The 18,634-nt window shown below is 44.4% G+C and overlaps 1 protein-coding gene across 1 annotated transcript in view; it reads right to left on the bottom strand.

Moving 5' to 3' along the window:
- The window catches only part of dcbld2 (discoidin, CUB and LCCL domain containing 2), a 68,200-nt gene that overhangs the window by 3,562 nt on the left and 46,004 nt on the right, over positions 1-18,634 (bottom strand). Inside the window, exons 6-15 of the mRNA XM_061722975.1 lie at positions 17,477-17,614; positions 13,134-13,185; positions 12,969-13,041; positions 6,603-6,736; positions 6,467-6,507; positions 5,241-5,456; positions 3,435-3,559; positions 2,033-2,177; positions 1,032-1,178; positions 378-471 (exon numbers count right to left, since the gene is read on the bottom strand). Coding sequence (XP_061578959.1) covers positions 378-471; positions 1,032-1,178; positions 2,033-2,177; positions 3,435-3,559; positions 5,241-5,456; positions 6,467-6,507; positions 6,603-6,736; positions 12,969-13,041; positions 13,134-13,185; positions 17,477-17,614 — 1,165 coding nt within the window. The remainder of the gene's footprint in view (positions 1-377; positions 472-1,031; positions 1,179-2,032; positions 2,178-3,434; positions 3,560-5,240; positions 5,457-6,466; positions 6,508-6,602; positions 6,737-12,968; positions 13,042-13,133; positions 13,186-17,476; positions 17,615-18,634) is intronic.

The following is an 18,634-nucleotide window of genomic DNA, read 5'->3' as shown; positions in this document are numbered from 1 at the left end:
TTCTATGTGACTTAATTCTAGAGATATGGAGATTTTTGTGCAAAAAATGACCTTGAAAATTACATTTGACCTTCAAAATGACCTTGAAATAGGAAATCTATCTCAGAATTGAATTCCTAGCACCAAAAAAGTAGAGAAAGTGACAATATACAACAATCTAGGACTAAGAGAAGCTGAGAACCTTTGGTATTTTCGGCGGGAGCCATTTACAATTTTATGCAAACCGGCCACTAGGGGGCGTCACAATTTGTTGGCGGTGGTTTTGAAAACCTTATGTCCATAACTAACACCATGCCAAATATCAAAACTTGTCCAGGTCCAGAAAGGCTTTAGAGTCGGGTCACGGGTCAGCAGGTTCTGGTGGGACCGGGTCCTACCTGTTCCTCCGGTACAGCGTACACACCACCGCCAGGACCAGCACCGTGGAGACCGTCACCAGGACCGGGATCAGAACCGCCGCCAGAACCCCGTCTGAGGAGAGAGAGAGAGAGACGCTCCGTGAGACTTGGACCGGACTGAACCAGACTGGACTGGACAGACCGGACCGGACTGGTTCTCTCTAGGGCTGCAAGATTCTTCAACAAAAGTCAATAATCAAAATTTACGACAATGAATTCCATTGTCGACAATTGTGTGATGACAATGATGAATTTGCATCTAACTTTCAGTCAGGTGTCTATGAACTGTCAATCATCCATCAAACTCCACAATGGTCATGTTAACATTAAATCAGATAGATTTGTCTGGACTTTCTCTTGCGGGACGGGAGAAGACACTAAATCAATACATCTCTATTATTGTGCAGCATAAATTCTCAGAGTTTTGCGGGAGCAGGATGAAGAAAACAGTCCCGCTATATCAGGGCTCTAGTACCATCTTTCTTGTGTTTATTATAATTTGCCATATAATTAAAGCAACCTCATACTAAATTAAACACTAATTATCCGATTAGTCGACTAATCGTTTCAATAGTCGGTGACTAGTCGACTATTAAAATAGTCGTTAGTTGCAGCCCTGGTTCTCCCCCTCACCTTTCCCGGTGTGCGGCGGCATGGTGGTGTTCCTGATGTCCGGGGTGGGCGTGGTCAGAACCAGGTACGGCGGCCGCTTGGTTCCGGCTAGCGGCGGAGAGTCAGGCGACATCCGGGGCCGGAGGTCCGTGGTCCGGCGGGCGGGTCCTGGGGAGACACGGACACGTCAGAGACCCGGCAGACCCGGCAGACTAGGGCTGGGCGATACATCGATCAGGTTGTATTAGAATCTGGGCAGCTAATTCTAACAGAGTTTGCACAATTTCAGGGAGCGCCACGCTGAAGTCACTAAACGTCTACAATCCAGGCAAATATGCAGCGTCAAACGTCCACAGCTCCCCCTAGCGTAATTAGATGCAGCAGGTCAGCATGAAGCTGAAAGGAGCGGCTCTGACGTCACTCTCCTGCGCCGCTGGGATTGCAAATTCGTTTTCCAATTTTGACCACTATTTTGCGGGCAGAGCATGAAAAAGAAAAAGCAATGTCCTCTTTGTTTTCTTTTGGATTATGACATAAAATGTGCAGCGTAAAGAAGAAAATTAAAATGCAAATCGGATTATATATCATTAATTTGATTTTTGACTCAAATAATGCAGCCACATTCTTAAAATGAAAAAGCATTTCTGCAAATGCATTTTAATTTTCACATTTTAGATTTAAAATTGAATATTGGTAACTATTTGCTGAGGCATGATTTGAAAATTAAATCTCAAACGTCTTTTTCTTTTTAATTTGAATTAAGTACAAGAATGAGCAGTGTTGAAGAAGAAAATTAAAATGCAAATTGGATTATATATTAATTTGATTTTTCAAATAATTCAGCCACATTCTTAAAATGAAAAAGCATTTTAATTTGAATATAGGCCCTCATATGCTTCCATAATTGTAGCATCAAAGTGTTAATTCAAGGCTAAGGCAAAATATTGAGATATATATCGTGTATCGTGACATGGCCTAAAAATACACGGCCCTACGTCAGACCCGGTGACCCGGCGTGGTACCTGCGGCCTGGCAGCCCAGCAGCTCCAGCTTCAGCGCGATGCGCTGCTGCCAGGAGGCGGGGCTTATCCGGACGAATCGAGCCTCCAGCGGCGGCAGGAAGTTGTTCCTCACTTCCTGCAGGTAGTTGGTGTTTCCCTGGAAGACCTGAGAGACGGAGGGAAGGTTACACGCCGAGCAGCAGCAATGACCAGTGTTGGGACTAACGCGTTATTTAGTAACTAAATAACTGGCGGTAACTAATACTCTAACGCATTACTTTTTAAATTCAGTAACTCAATTACCGTTACCAAACGGTGCGTTACTCCGAAACGTAGTGGGCGTGTGTGAATTCGAAAAAAAATGACAGTCATGGCGAGCCAAGAAAGCAAGGAGAGTTTCGCAACGTGGAGATATTGTCATTATTTCGGTTTTTGCAGCACAATGACAAAAACATTTCAGTGGAGTTTAACCGAGGGACGTCTGTAAGCAGGTCCAACTTGACAAAACAATTGCACCGTATGTGGTAAAAAACATGCTACCTATTTCTACAGTGGAGTCACCCGCTTTCAGGCAGCTAATTAGCATGATAGCATGCTAATTAGCATGATAGCATGCCCAGGCGGCAAACGGGACAGAAAACTTATTCGAACTACTTGGATAAGGAATATACAAAAATAACAGTTTTGTGTTACTTGTTTCAGAGGTCATTTAGAAAGAAAAAAAGGCTTTTGTTAGGCTATGACGTTTTAGAAAAAACATTACTGTTTAGTCAAGCATACCCCTTAATTAAACTTACCTGCTGGATCTACTGCCCTTATTTTTAACAGCTTGTGCTTTTTATTATTTTACTTCTTTTCTTATCATCTTATTCATAATTTTATTAAATCTTATTTGTTATTTACTGTCTAATTATGTGTTGCCGCTTTTAATGTCAATGTAAAGCACTTTGAATTACCTTGTGTTGAATTGTGCTTTACAAATAAACTTGCCTTGCTTTAGAAAATCCCGCGTTTGATCAGTTTATGGCTGACTTAAACATTTAAAAATAGCTTTGTGTTTGTACAGATTTGTTTGTACAGACCATAAGGCTTAGCAGATTTCAGTGATGTGAATGCAAATGAATTGAAACTGTCAAGTTGATCAACAGTTTGTATTATTCTCAATAGAGTACCATGCTGGAATGAAGGCATAATAATGAAGGAATAATGCTTTTTTTTTTTAAAGTACCGGTAACTAAAACGTTACTTTTCATAGTCACTCATTACTTTTTGGTGTAAGTAACTGAGTTACTAACTGAGTTACTTTTTAATGAAGTAACTAGTAACGGTAACTAGTTACTATTTTTCAGTAACTAGCACAACACTGGTGATGACATCACAGGGGGCGTGGCCAGGGGGCGTGGCCAGGCTCAGGGGGCGGTACCTTGTCCCGGGTGGAGTCGGCTTCGCTGTAGACGAACCACTTCCTGCCGTCGTCGCTGTAGCGGAGCCGGAACGCCGAGACGAAGTATGGGAACTCCCTCCGGGTGGAGCCGGTGGTGATGATGCCTGGGGAGCAGGGGATTGTGGGTAATCTGAGGTCACATGTCATCACGTCAGCAGCGTTTGGGTCTAAACCAGGTCCTCGCCGCGCCGCCGCATCAGAGAACGGTGGCGGTACGAAACAATGTGTTACCCGCCCACGGGGCTCCGCCCACCGCCTGTCAATCAAAGCCAGCTCCTTCAGCCGAGCCCCGCCCACTTACCTCTTTATACCAGATCTTGTTTTTATATAAATATGTTTGTTTCAGTTTTAAAGTCGTCAGTTTTAAAGTCGTCATTTTTGTCAGCCTGTTTCAGTTTCAGTCTAGTCTTTGGGTCCAGCTATCATTTTAGTTTTTATTAGTTCTAGTCACGTTCATTCTCCTTTTAGTCGTGTCAAGTTTCAGTCGACTAAAAGTCGGAGAATTTCAGTCTTGTTTTAGTCAAAGATTGTATTTAGCCAAACCCATTTTACAATTGAAAAAAGGTTATCTTATTGATCGATTCTGATTGGCTGGCAGGTGTAAGTTATAACTTATAACCTAGTTCGTTCAAATTGGTATCTTTAATATCATTGCGCTGGATCAACTGCCAGGTGGTAACCACGGCAACAAAGATTCAGAGAAGAAGAACTAGCTACCGCAGGACGGCCACATGACTGATTTTGTCATTCTTTTAATTTATTTGGTGAATTTAACAATTTTAGCAACATTTTATCATCTCCCAATGCACCGGGAAGCAGTGGCGAGGATCGCGACCCACAAACTTTAAATATTCGTCCATCAAATGCAACGATGATGGACATGCCAGTATCTCTTTCCATTTTCACAATTAATGGAAATGTAGCATTTAATTTTAAGTAGTTTCTACTCTGGGATAGACCCTCTTGTTTCGTTTATTTATTTGAATGATTGATAATATTTGTAGCTTAATGAAACGTTTGTTTATTTATTTGAATGATTGATGATTGAGGAATGAAAAACAAGGTGCTCTGCCCCCACTAGCCCTCCCCTTCCCAGGACATCTGTGGACCTTTATCAGAACTGTATCGGCTGAGGTGCAGCTCTGGGGCAAAGTTCACAGACGTTCACAGACAGTTCAGGAACTTCGCCTTCCCTGGCTCTCCTCTTATCAGCCCCCCTAACACGGTCTCCGGGTTCGAGCGCCACGAAGGCCACAGCGCTCACTTGGATGCACCGTGCCGGGACCCCCCCAGTAACCCCCCCCCCCCATACCCACATGCAAGTCTTTGTGATGATGTTTGTTGCTTTATGTGCTGAGGTGTTTTTTGCACCTTGACACTGCGTATTTATATACAGTGTCCCCTCCTCAATCCCAGTGTCACCCTTGGGAAAACAGGTGCATTATAAACATCTGTGTCGCCGACGGTGTATCCGAAGTCAAATTCCCTGTTATCCCTGGGCATTATCCCTTACTTATTTACCCGCCAGGTCCAACTGTAGACGCCGAATAGACGTGAGATTTACCGATGGACCTGAGCGGGTCCCGTACGCGTCCACGTTATTCTGGGGGAACGACTATAACGATATCATGTTAACGTCATGAAGTGTAATAAAGAGAAAGTTCTCAGGAGGGCGTGGCGGTAAACCCGGACCAGCGGCAGCGGGTGTATGAATCCCGACCGGACCTGCCGGTGCCGGGCGGTCGGGGCGGTCGTGCACCTGTCGGGGCGGCGTCGGCGTCCTACCTGTGATCTTGGTCTCCTTCTTCAGGTCCACCTGCAGCCACTGCTGCGGGTCGCTGTGAGCCGGCGCCCAGGGAAGCCCGGCCCTTTTGAGCCGGGCCCCCGGCGGCCCCCAGACCCGGTTCTGGTCTCCGTCGGCGCTCCAGTCCCACGACGACGAGGCGCTGAGCTGCCCGTCCAGGACGCCGCCCGACTCCAGGCCCAGTTTCCCGTAGCAACCTGCAGGAAAAGAGAGAGAGGTTCAGCTCCGGTGTTCTGTATATTTCTGCTGCTTTGCCAAAAAATGCTACCTAATGTTTTTCTACCTTTGTAGAGCTACAATTTTACTGTGTTTTACTCCCTAAACCACTTCCTTGTCTCTTGCCGTCATTGTAAATAAAGGCCAATGACTGAATGAATATATATTAAATTAAGCCATACCGTATTGTCCCGAATATAAGACGACCCTGATTATAAGACGACCCTCTTTTTCAAGACTCAAGTTTGAAGAAAGACTTTTTAAACACCAAATTCAATTTTTATACAGAAAATAATAACAGTACATCTGAAACAAATGATTATAACAATATATTTGAGAGAAAAAGCATGTTATTTTGACTATTTGAAATCATTATCTTGAAGTTTGCATCATAACTTCTCCTCAGCTGCCGGTTTACCTGCCGATATTCCACCCACTTTTCTCCAGATTGTCGCTACGTTTCTCCACTTTCTGTTATCTCTTCTCTTATTTTCTTCTCTTTTCTTTCTTATACTATTTTTTATTTTTCTTCTTCGTGACAGGGGTTTGCTTTGGCCTGGGGAGTTGAGTTCAGCATTCGCTTTAAAGATATCTGGCGCCATCTAGCGTTGTAAATGGGTATAACGTCTAGACCCCGAATGTAAGACGACCCCCACTTTTTCAGTCTTATTTCAATGCAAAAAACACCGTCTTATATTCAGGCCAATACGGTAATAGTTTTTTTTGTCTCTTTATCGTATAATGTTCACAAAGTGTAATGCAATTCATGTCATGGGTCGTGTATTTTGAAGGATCAAATACTCAAAAATCCAGTATTATCAATTTTACATCGTGCAAGAAATGATGAACGTGGCAATCGACTGTGTGCAGAACCACAAAGTAGCATTTTTCGGCGGGTAGCAAGGATTGGCAGAACACCGGGAGCCGCCTATCCTCCGACGCCTCAGTTTAGACGTAAACGGCGACGTCGACCTCAGAGAGAAACACTCACCGCTGGTTCTGAAGGTGAAGAGGCTGTTGGACGAAGTTCCTCTGAGCAGAAAGGAGAGAGAGAGAGAACCGTGAGTGTGAGCGGCGAGGGCGAGCGAGGGGGCGTGTCAGGGGGCGTGTCCGGGGCGTGGCCTCACCCCGTGGACGTCACGTTGTTGGCCAGCGTTCCCTCGTAGTGGTGGATTCCCTTGCTGCTCACCACGCTGATCCGGCCGCCCGCCGCGTCCGACACCACGCCGGCGTGGACCGCCGCCACGCAGAGAGGAGACGACTGCAACAACGGGGCAACAACGGGACAGTTAGCTCAGACCCGTCGCCATGGAGACGCCCCACAGAGGAGACGACTGCAACAACCGGACAACAACGTTAGCTCAGACCCGTCGCCACGGAGACGCCCCACAGAGGAGACGACTGCAACAACCGGACAACAACGTTAGCTCAGACCCGTCGCCATGGAGACGCCCCAGCAGGCAGCGACCTCACTGCAAAAACTCAAAATCTTAACAAGAATATTTGTCTTATTTCTAGTTAAAATGTCTCATTTTTAGTAAAAATAAATCTCATTACACTTAAAACAAGACTCATCACTGGAAAAAAAACAACAATTTTCACCTGTTTCAAGTAGATTTTCTACGACGGAGTATTAGGGCCAAACTAAGACAAAAAAAAATGGAAATTACGAGAATAAAGTCATAATATTACGAGAATAAAGTCGTAATATTTTGTGAATAAAGTCGTAATAATACGAGAATAAAGTTGTAATATTAAATATATTATAAATATATAAATATAACTTCACAAGATGCTCAATATTCCTCATTTTAACACAGGGAGAAGAAGCTCTTCCTGTTAGAGTTCCCATAAATTATATTCTCATAATATTACGACTTTATTCTCATTACATTATGACTTTATTCTTGTAATTTCCAATTTTTTTTGTCTTAGTTTGGCCCTAATACTCCGTCGTAATTTTCACTTAAAATATGTAGAAAAATCTGCCAGTGGAACTAGATTTTTTTAACTTGTAATGAGAAGATAAATCTTGTTCCACTGGCAGATTTTTCTACTTATTTCAAGTGAAAATGTACTTGAAAATTGTCAAATAATAAGTTATTTTTCTGGTAATGACTCTTGTTTTAAGTGTAATGAGATTTTTTTGACTAAAAATTAGAAATTTTAACTAGAAATAAGACAAATATTCCTGGTGAGATTTTGAGTTTTTGCAGTGCTTTAACGTCAACCAGAACAAGAGGGACGGGCCGTCAAGACCGTCAGCTGATCCTGGTTCTGATCCAATATCAACTTTTTTTTTTTTTTAAATCACCAGTTTTTAAACCCCCCCCACCCCCCCGTTCACCTGCAACATCGTAAACCTGCGAACCTGGAAGTACGACGAGACCAGAACCAGAACCTGGTCAGGGTTCATGACAGGAAACGACTCAATTTTTAATTTTCAAAATAAAAAACGGAGAACAAAAACAAGCTGGTTTTTGTTTTTCTGACAGTTTCACGATGAAAACTTAAAATCGGAACTTTTTGATTTTCAATATTTATTTATGACTTTTTTACAGAAGCATACTGCATTCACTTGAGAAAAAAAATCTGCTCTGTTTTTCTTTAATTAACAAGATAATTATCTCAGAATTCAGAGAAAAGTTTTATTAAAAATTTTTTTTTCTGTTTTTCTGAATTAACAAGATAATTATCTCAGAATTCCGAGAAAAGTTTGAATGAAATTTTTTTTTCCTGTTTTTCTGAATTAACCAGATACCTCACAACTTGCAAGAAGCTGTCATTCACTTGAGAGCTGGATTTCATGGAAACAAACATGTTCCTGTCCAGTTTAATCCAGTTTTATTTTGCTTTTGGTTTGAAACATTGGGAGATACTCTTGTTTTTAAGTTATATAGATGGTATTGTTATTAGTTTGTCGACTTTGCGTAGGAACCTCAGGATACCTTAAACACCTACGAATAAAGAAAAGCTGCTTTCAGGTTTATCCCGCTGCTGCTTCCACCTGCCTGCTGTGCTGTTACCGTCCCTGACCCCCCCAGTCTGGCCCTCGGCAGGAGGGTCCCCCCTTATGAGCCTGGTCCTGCTCAAGGTTTCTTCCTCCTAAAGGGGAGTTTTTCCTGCCACTGTTTGGCTTAAGGTTTTTCTCCCACTAGGGGAGTTTTTACCTGCCATTGTTTATGTAATAATTGCTCGGGGTTTATGTTTATGTTCATGTTCTGGATCTCTGGAAAGCGTCTAGAGACAACTATGTTGTATTAGACGCTATATAAATAAAATTGAATTGAATTGAAAACTGGGACCAGGACCAGTCTGGGACCAGGACCAGGACGTCTCTGCAGATTTAACTTCTTTCTCAGCCTTCTGAAGAATCATAACAAGTTCCTGTGGTGGAAAACAACCGTGGGGGGGGGGGTGTCATCATCATCATCATCATCATCATCATCATCATCATCATCATCATCATCATCATCATCGGTGCTGCCTCAGTTCCTCTACGGGGGGTTTGGGGTTGAGGGTGTGTGTGTGTGTGTGTGTGTGTGTGTGTGTGTGTGTGTGTGTGTGTGTGTGTGTGTGTGTGTGTGTGTGCGTGTGTGTGTGTGTGTGACCTTCAGACTCCAGCTGATAAAGCTGATGAGTCAGCATGATGTCACTGCTCTGAGCAGAGGATTCTGGGAGGAACCGACGGGGATGAGTCAGGGCTGCATTCCTGCCCGGACCTGCCGCCACGTCGCCGTGACAACCACAACAACAACAACCAGAACAACCACCACAACAACAACAACAACGACCAGGGTTCCTACACATTTTTCAAGGTCAAATTCAAGCACTTTCAAGGGTCATTTTCAAAATCTTCAAGCACCTTATCGCTGGGGTAAAATATCTACAGGAATATATGTACTCAATTATTTTTTCTGCTTTTTAATCACAATTATGTACATTGTATCGTGCTGTAACATCTAGTTATGTTTCATCTTACTGATTTTATTTCTTCTTGTAATAACTAAACTATACAGTCTGATCCCAATTTTGTGAAAGACACAGTTATAATTTCAAACACTTAAAACTAACATTCAAGCACTTTTCAGGCCTTGAAAACATTGAAATTCAAGCACTTTCAAGGATTTCAAGCACCCATAGGAACCCTGAACAACGATGAGAACAACGGCAACAATAACGACAACTAGAACAACAACGTCGACCAGAAAACAACACAACCAACGAGACCCGGCTCCGTCTGACGAGCAACTTTATCACCTCTTAAAAGAACCAGCAGCACGAATCACAGCTGAGGGGGTGATGGGAAACTGGTGGGACACAAACACACACACACGAACAAACACACACACTCTCTCTCTCTCTCAAACCTCCCAACAACATGAACCACATCCTGATGAACCAAACCACGACCAGAAACCCCCAGCAGGGGAAAACACACACACACACACACACACACACACACACACACACACACACACACACACACACACACACACACACACACACACACACACACACACACACACACACACACACACACACACACACACACACACACACACACACACACACACACACACACACACACACACACACACACCATCAGGATGTGGAAATTAAAAAGCAGCTCGGAAGAGAAGATAAGAGTCTCCATGGGGAGGAAACCGGCGCTGCAGGACTGAGATCTGGACTGATGGACCCTGGAGACGCCCCCGTCCTTGTTAATGGACCCGGGAGACTCCCAGAACCCCCTAGGGGACTCTGGAGACCCCCAAGACCTCCGCCCCCCCAAGGAGACCCGGTCAGGCATCACAGAGGTTCTCTGGACCGCCGGGCCGAGCCCAGAAACCTTGCCGCTCTCAGCTCGGCGCTGCAGCTGGACCAGATTACGAGCCGAGCCATTATCTCCCTCCCTGTGACCTCTGACCCCGCCCCTCCCAGACCCCCGGGCCCGTCCCAGCCCCCCGGGGCCCCCCCTCCCTCCTCATGTTAGATCCTGGAGTATGAGGTCATCAGCCACAGGCTCGGCGCTGTGACCTCACACACCCTGGAGAACCGGGGGGGGGGGGGTGGAAACAGAAAACAGATCTGAGGCGTGAGCACCAGCTGATGGTTATTAGGGCTGGAAAGATTCGTCGGTGTTGTCGACAAAAATCGATAATCAAAATTGTCAACAATTGTCGCCAGACGTGTTTTTCCAACGGAGTGAGGCGTCTCATTCAATACAATCTCTGCGTCTCAGCCGAGCGGTGGCGGGTAAACAAAAATGACGGCGTCCTGTACAGCAGCTGCATGTAACAAAACTTAAAAAGTTTGGGAGCATTTTAGCCTTGATACGGCCAATAAAAAGATTAGTTGCAAGGTTTGCAAAGCAGACCTTGCTTATCACCGGGGCACGTTGGTAATGCACGAGCATTTGAAGAGAAAAAGCACCTCGGACAGTTGAACGAAACAGACTTGCCTTGGTAAGATATTAAGCGTATTTTGGCTTTAAAACAGAGCTTTAACGTTATGCCTGACAAAATTATTTAAAATTAAATGCATGCAGTCTGAAGATGGACAACTTTCTGCAAAAGAAGCAGACGTGTTCCTGCACCAGACGACTGCCCTCACTGATCAATACATGCTGATCTGTGATATGAGCAGCTCTCATGGTTGATGGTGACGGGTTTCAACAAATGATACCAGTTCAACCCAGAGAACGTCCTGCCATCCAGAACCCATTTACCCACTTGATGGAGAAAAAATATGAAACGTTTTATTTTATTTTATTTAATAATAATAATTATAACACAATTGCCTGTCCTTAAAAAATGAAAAATAATGGACAGAGGTTTATTTATTTTATGCATTTATGTCTATACTGACTGATCACTGTGCCTGTCATTGGTTTTAGATTTAGGACATTTTATTTACTTCTTGTATGAACAGCAGCAAAGTTGAATAAAATATCTATTTTTCATTTAAGTTCCATCTTTCTCGTGTTTATTATCATTTGCCACATATTTAAAGCAACCTCATGCTAAATTTAAGAAAAAATTACTAATTATCCGATTAGTCGACTAATCGTTTCAATAATCGGTGACTAGTCGACTATTAAAATAGTCGTTAGTTGCAGCTTTAATGATGATGATGATGATGAAGAAGAGGCCCGTGGGGGGGGCTGTAAGGCACAGGTGTATAATCCAGGTGCCATAAAGTTAAAATCCTGTCCAGCAGTCGTTCCAACCCTCTGAAGAAGCATGTGAAGACAAGGCTACAGCAATTTCTGCTGTTTGTAACATGGGAATTGGTTGTTTTTTTGCAGAGGTGTTTAATCCTGACGCCATAAAGTAAAAACCCTGCTGTTTCTGGATCAGCCTGTACATTTAGAACAGGTGTTTTCACTAACAACCATCTACCTGCAGAGGAGCTGGTTTAGGGCCAATCCCAATCCCCCCCCTACTTTCTACCACTAGGTCCTTGTAATGTTCCCTAGGGATTGGGACACCACTTGCTCCGTCACTGCGTGGTTTACGTTCGGGTACGTAAGCGACTGTGTAGTTACGTTTGCACAAACGTCACACCATATCAGGAAGCTGAGAGATAAAAGGTGTTTTAATTTCAGCTGTAGCGCTGTTAATATGCCACTTTATTAAGTTTTAATATTTTTTCAGGCGTAAAAGTAACTGTTAAGATCCCCAACCTGGGCTCAGTTTATCCAAAGAACGCCTGTAGAGAAATTTGATCCGATGTTTTCTGGATGAGAAGAGCCGCCGGCTCGGGAGCTGATTTATGGTTCCGCGTTAAATTGACGCAGAGCCTACGGCGTAGGGCGCGCGTCGCCGCGTAACCTACGCCGTAGGCTCTGCGTTGGTGTAACGCGGAACCATAAATCAGCCTTTATTCTGGCGAAAACTGAAAAGACTTTGCAACAACGAGCAAACGAGTGATTATGTACATTCACTGAGTGAATATTATGAAAGTAAAATATATATTTCTCGCTAGAAATGTAATCAAAACGCATTTTTTATGCAGAAACTAACTCAAAATATTGATTTTATTCACTAAAAAATAAGAAATGTCCGCCATGCTTTTTTTTTTTTTTATTCAGTCTGCAAATGACGACATAAAGCATTCTGGGAAATTTTCTCTAGCCCTCGGTCAGCGAGTCAGAATCTGAAATCCCTCGCTGTGAAGGGCTAGATTGATACACACTAGCCCTCGTTATGTCCACTAGCCCTCGTTATGTCCACTCCCCCTAGATGAAAAGAGGAATTGGGACACCACTACCCTCATGGGAACGCGCAAAATTTAGGGGTAGGGCTGAAAAGTAGGACTAGGGGGGATTGGGACTGGGCCTTATTTATTAGTATTTGGTTGGAACAACTACTGGACTGGATTTTTACTTTATGGCACCTGGATTCTACACCTGGATTCTACACCTCAGCTGAAAGGTTTGGCCTGAAAGGAAAGGAACCTGGGACGTTTCTGCGGCGGCGAGGACTCACCTCTCGGTAGCCCTTGGGTATCGACCCGGAGATTTCCTCCGGAGACGTCAGGCAGCCGGCGGGACAATATTTACTGCAGAGAGACGACAGACGTCACAAACCCTCGCCGGGCCCCAGACCCCAGACCTTCACCCCCCCCTCCCCGGCACCGGAGCGACCGCTCACCTGTACTCGGCCTCCGGGAAGTCGGACCCTCGGTCCAGACAGGTGATCAGATCTGCAACGAGAACAGAACCGGTTGGTCTGCAGCTCTGAGACAGATTAACCTCCTCAGCCGTCAGACGGAGGATCAGAACACGGCGAAGCTGCCGAACCCAAAACATCATGAACGTGATGGACACGTTCAAACCGCTTTATCCACAAAAACAGGGAAATGTCCAACAGGTGCTTCATGGGACATTTTGCATTCTGCATTTCCTGAGATTGCTCAGGAAGTGCAACGTGCAGCCCGAGCTCATGCGATGCTTCTACCGGTCGGCAGTGGAGAGTGTGCTGACTTTTGGCATCACAGTGTGGTATGCCGGCCTCACTGTGAAGGACAAGACAGCTCTGCAGGGGATCATAAAAGCGGCCCAGAAGATCGTCGGCCGCCCCCTGCCCTCCCTAAATGACATTGCAGACTCTCAGGGGCTGAAAAGGGCTAGAAGGATCTTGCAGGACCCATCTCACAGTCTTTTTGACCTGCTGCCCTCCGGCAGGAGGTACAGAGTCCTGAAGCAGCGGACGAACAGACTCAAAAATACCTACCGGTACTATCCCTGGGCCATTAGATTGCTAAATAATACACAACAAAACATAACAGAACAGAACAGGTGTATTTTTTTGAATGATGTGGGAGTGATGTCTAGGTCACAGTTTGTTGCACTTTACCAGACATTGTTTTTATTGCTTTTATGTTTTTATACTGTGCTTTTCATATTTATTTATTCCTCTTATTTTTGCTTCCTTTGCACTTTGGTGGGAACATCCTAACCAATCTCATTGTAACCTGAGCACAATGACAATAAAGTCTATTCTATTCTGGCTCCTTATCAGCAAATGTAATAGTTATTTCAGATGATGGAGATGAAATCGTGCTTTTTGTCAATTTAAAGTCCTGAAAGTTTTAAAATGGATCTGAAACGTGGGCGTCGCCGTTACTGACATTCAACACCTAAATAATATAAATAATATAAATATATTTCACCAACAGGACAGTTTATGACAGAAACAGTTATTATAAAGACGTTATCCAACAGGGTTTCAAACGGACGGGAACCCGGAGCAGGAGATAAGAGTCGGGTCTTTTCCACCAAACTGGTCCCGGTTCTAGTTTGGAACCAGTTTATTTTGCTTTTCGACCAGAACCCTTCTGGACTTGACAGAGAACCGATACCTAACCGACCAAAACCAGGTCTGGTGAACTAAAAGTTCATCCAGAGTCAGCGAATACACGCCTCCCCGAGCCTGGGAGACTAGGCCTGTGTTGAAAAAATCGATTTCCCAATTCTAAATCAATTCTCATATTAATTCCTAAAAATCGATTCATATGTCTAAAGATCAAATTTTTTTTTCTTTTATTTATTTATGTATTTTTTTTTCCATCATTACAACTTTTGGTAATTTTTTTTGTTTATCCCCAAAAAAGGAATGTTTTGTTGGACACAAGAATAACTGGTGCCATGTTTTTGCCTTTAAATATGTTTAAAGGTATGAAAACATTAAAGTGTTCAGTTATAATTGCATACATTGTCTATATTTCATTACTTTATATACTGTTTTGGGGTTACATTTGCAAAAAATGCTAAAAACCAAATGCTCAAAAATTAAAAACCAAAATAGACCGAAAATGGAACAAATAAAAACGGAATGTGGGAAAAAATTAAACTGATTTCATCCGTCTCTGTTTCCTCCTGGATCTGTTTGGTAATTCTGACCCACGATGTTTCTGTTTCAGTTCTATCAGCATTCTGGGAGCTGATTGGTCCTTACAGCATCATTAGCTGCAATACTTGCTGTTGAATCTCAATATAATACTAGTATTAATATGTTGCAGAACTACAGTCATATAATTCATGCAACAGCTGAAAAAACAGTTTAAATAACACTAACCCAAATCAATATTGGAATCCAATTGGATCGAATAAAATCTTGATAATCGATTCTGAATCTTAAGAATCGGAATCGAATCGATTCTTGACATTTGAATCGATTTCCAGCCCTAGTGGAGACAACCAACAACCTCTACGGTCATAAGATCAGCTGGCGTCTCCATGGCAACGGGATCCGGCGTGGACGTTGTCTTCAACTGAGTTTCAGCATCAGCTGCTCCGTCTCGGACAAACATCAGGAGGAAGAACGTAACGATGGTTTAGACGTCATGAATAACTGACAGACGACCTCTTTAGCAACTTGTTGGCACCTCGGCCCCGCCTCCAACCCGCCCTGGCCCCGCCTCTCCAAGTCCCCCCCACCGCCCCCAGAGCTGCAGCTTATTCATCACAAAGGCGTCCCCGATGACGCGTCGGCGTCTCTGCAGCTGCAGCTAAACCCCCCGGTCATGGAAACCTCGTGGCGGTCGGTTGGTCAGAGCTCTGACCGCATTAATGGTCGTCACGGAAACCAACCTGTGAGTCAAGCTGACAAACACTTGAACCTCCGCGAGTCGGAGCTTTGTTCAGTCCGCCCACGGCGACCCGGGAGATCAGTCACATGATCAGGATTTAGAGAAGAAACAGCTTTGTGGTAAAAACGCAGATCTGAGTCACAACCACTGCTAACGGTGCTGCTCATCTCCTCCCAACCTCCAAACCTCCCAAACATCCCGCGTCACTTCTCTCCATCTTTATAGAAGCCGACACGTTCAGGATAATCAGAACGGCAGCGAACCGTTTGTCTCTAATTGCAGAGGTCGGTACCCGAAGCAATGAACGACCTGGTGCAGAATCTCCAGTAACGTGGACTCGGTACCGGCCTGATGGGGAGGAGACGAGAGGAGGGCGGCTGGACTCTCCTCCAGAGACAGAGGTGGAGGCTTCAGTCCTCCAGAAGAAACTCCACACATCCAGAGGAGAGAGAGGAGTTTCAGCAGGTCCAACCGGGACGACGCCTGCAGGCGGAACCAGAACATTCTGGACCGATAACGTCTCGGGGCCGAGGAGGATGAGTCATCCTGCACTCGTGAGGACCAGTGAAGTTAAGATGCTTTATTCCTTTTTTTTTCCCTTTTTGAATTTCAAACTTATCAGAACCGGTGAGTCCCATCAGGCCATCGACCAATCAGAACACAGGACTCTGAGAGGGGGACGAAAAAATGTGCATCTCTTTGGAGATGCACATTTTTGAGTAAAGTTTGACTTTGTTAATCAAAGCAAGAGCGGCTGCACTTCTGGAGCAGAACCAGAGCCTTCAGAGACGGGTTTCTCAGTGGACTCTAGGGATGGGAATCGAGAACCGGTTCTTGTTAAGAACCGGTTCCCAGTGTTTCAATTCCTTGGAATCATTTGCCTTTTTTGCAAACGATTCCCTTATCGATTCCAGTCGGCGCGAATGACGTCACCAAGCACGTTGCGCAACATGCGCATTCACGCCCAGCAGGAAAACACGGGGACAAAGCGGCATAAACGCTTGAAAGTTTGGTTACATTTTACAGAAAAGGATGACAACAGGGCGACAATACTTGCAACGTGGACATTTCAACAAAGGGGGGAAACTGTTAGGACTCGGCCGGCTGATGCGCTGGGAGTGCGGAGTCAGCCGGCGTGTGGTAAGGCTGATTTATGGTTCTGCATTACACCAACGCAGAGCTACGCCGTAGGGTACGCAGCGACACGCACAGTACGGCGTACCCTACGGCGTAGGCTCTGTGTCGATTTAACGCGGAACCATAAATCATGGTTTAGAAGAGCTGCGCTCTCGGACCCGCGGACGTGCCGTGCGCTCCGGCGGACAGCGGAGCTCCTGACACAGCTGCAGCTCGTCAGCTCATCTATGGAGAAGTTAAAGAGCAGTCACCACTAGATTCTCCTTTTATCAAGGCAGGGAAGAGAATCAGGCCAGAATAGATGAATGTCACCAGCAGTGACTAAGTTTGTGGTGTTGAACATGTTACTGGACATTCTTGTGCAATTGCCACAAAATAATTTGTTGTTTTTAGTTAATTTGTACAGAAGAATATTTATTTTATTATTATTATTTCATATTAAATACATATTTTATATTACTAATAATTTTGTGGGGACTCCCTGGCACCATCGAGGAGCCCAAGGCTGGGGGCGTCTTAACACCTCACTTGTATTTTTTTGTTCAAAGATATAAAACAAAGTTGATACTAAAATCGTTTGTTCTACTTTTTTCCAAATGAGAATCGATAAGAGAATCGATAAGAGAATCCATAACAAATCGAATCGTTAAGCAGAATCGAAAATGGAATCGGAAAAATCTTATCAATTCCCATCCCTAGTGGACTCAGACCTTTGGGGGCGTCGCCACGCCGTTACCGTGACGACAGACGCAGACCGTTAACGTACCTGGGTGTTCGGTGGTGGAGTAGGACAGGTAGAACCCTCGGCCCGTGTGGTGCGTCCCGCTCATGAACTGGACCGTGACCTGGTTCCCTGAGGACTGGATCAGGTCCCCCACCTCCAGACCCAGACCGCAGAACTTCTCTGCAGCAGCGGGAACACAGGACAAAGAGGGGTTTTATTAAATCATTTCTTTTCTTTTTTATTTACGTTTGGACAGTGATTAAAATCTACCTCTAAATTTGCTATTTTCCCCTTCGGGCTCAAGAACGAGCGTCCGAGGACAAAACCTGGCTGAGAGCTGGAGTCCCGGCTACATCAGGACTCCGGAAGCTGATTTTATCACCAATTAGACGTCAAATCTGCTCAATTATGTTAAAACAATTATAAAAATCTTTCCATTTGGACCACGGATCAATTGGTCAGTCACACGACGTGCAGCAGCAGCTCACGTACAGGGTTGCCAGATCGAGGAAGCGACGGCGGTCGTTTGAACGCTGAGAACGTCGGGTCGATGCGAAGTTTCTATTGGCGCTTTTCCACTAGTACCTAATCAGCTCGGCTCAACTCGCCTTTGCGATTTCCCTCTAGGGGTCTAACATAACGAGTAGATACTTTTCTGTAACTATTCTGCCGAGGTTCTAAGCTGCTGAGTCGGGCTGTGATGTCATCACACTCCAGGCCACCGATTGGTCGGGGGGTTGGAGTCAGACGTCTGAGTCAGGATGTGACATCAGAGAAAGAGACTCTGACGGAGATTCTTGTTCATTTGATTCCAGCAGCAACAGCAGCAGAAGTCTGTTTGGTGATCCAACTCTGAGGTGCAGATGTTCATAAACCTGGTGCTGAGGAGAGAATTAAAAAGATCTAGACGGAGATAAGGAACGACCAGATCTACCAGGAGCTCTGTCACTTCATAGCTGCTCAGATACCAACACACTTTTCAGCAGCAGAGACAAACCAAAAACAATAAAAAGCCGCTTGAAGCTTCTCTACAGAATATCAAGGCCATACAGGAGAAAAAAGATTTGAGAGGGGAAATTTTTTTTTTATTGTGCACTTCGAGAAAAAAGTCGAAATGTCGAGAATAATGTTGAAATACAATTTCAAGAATAAAGTCGAAATTTTGCCTTTTTTCTCAACATTTCAATTTTATTCATGAAA

Source organism: Cololabis saira, chromosome 6 (genome assembly GCF_033807715.1).
Source record: "Cololabis saira isolate AMF1-May2022 chromosome 6, fColSai1.1, whole genome shotgun sequence".
Classification (NCBI taxonomy): domain Eukaryota; kingdom Metazoa; phylum Chordata; class Actinopteri; order Beloniformes; family Belonidae; genus Cololabis; species Cololabis saira.
This window is presented reverse-complemented; position numbering and strand designations above follow the sequence as displayed.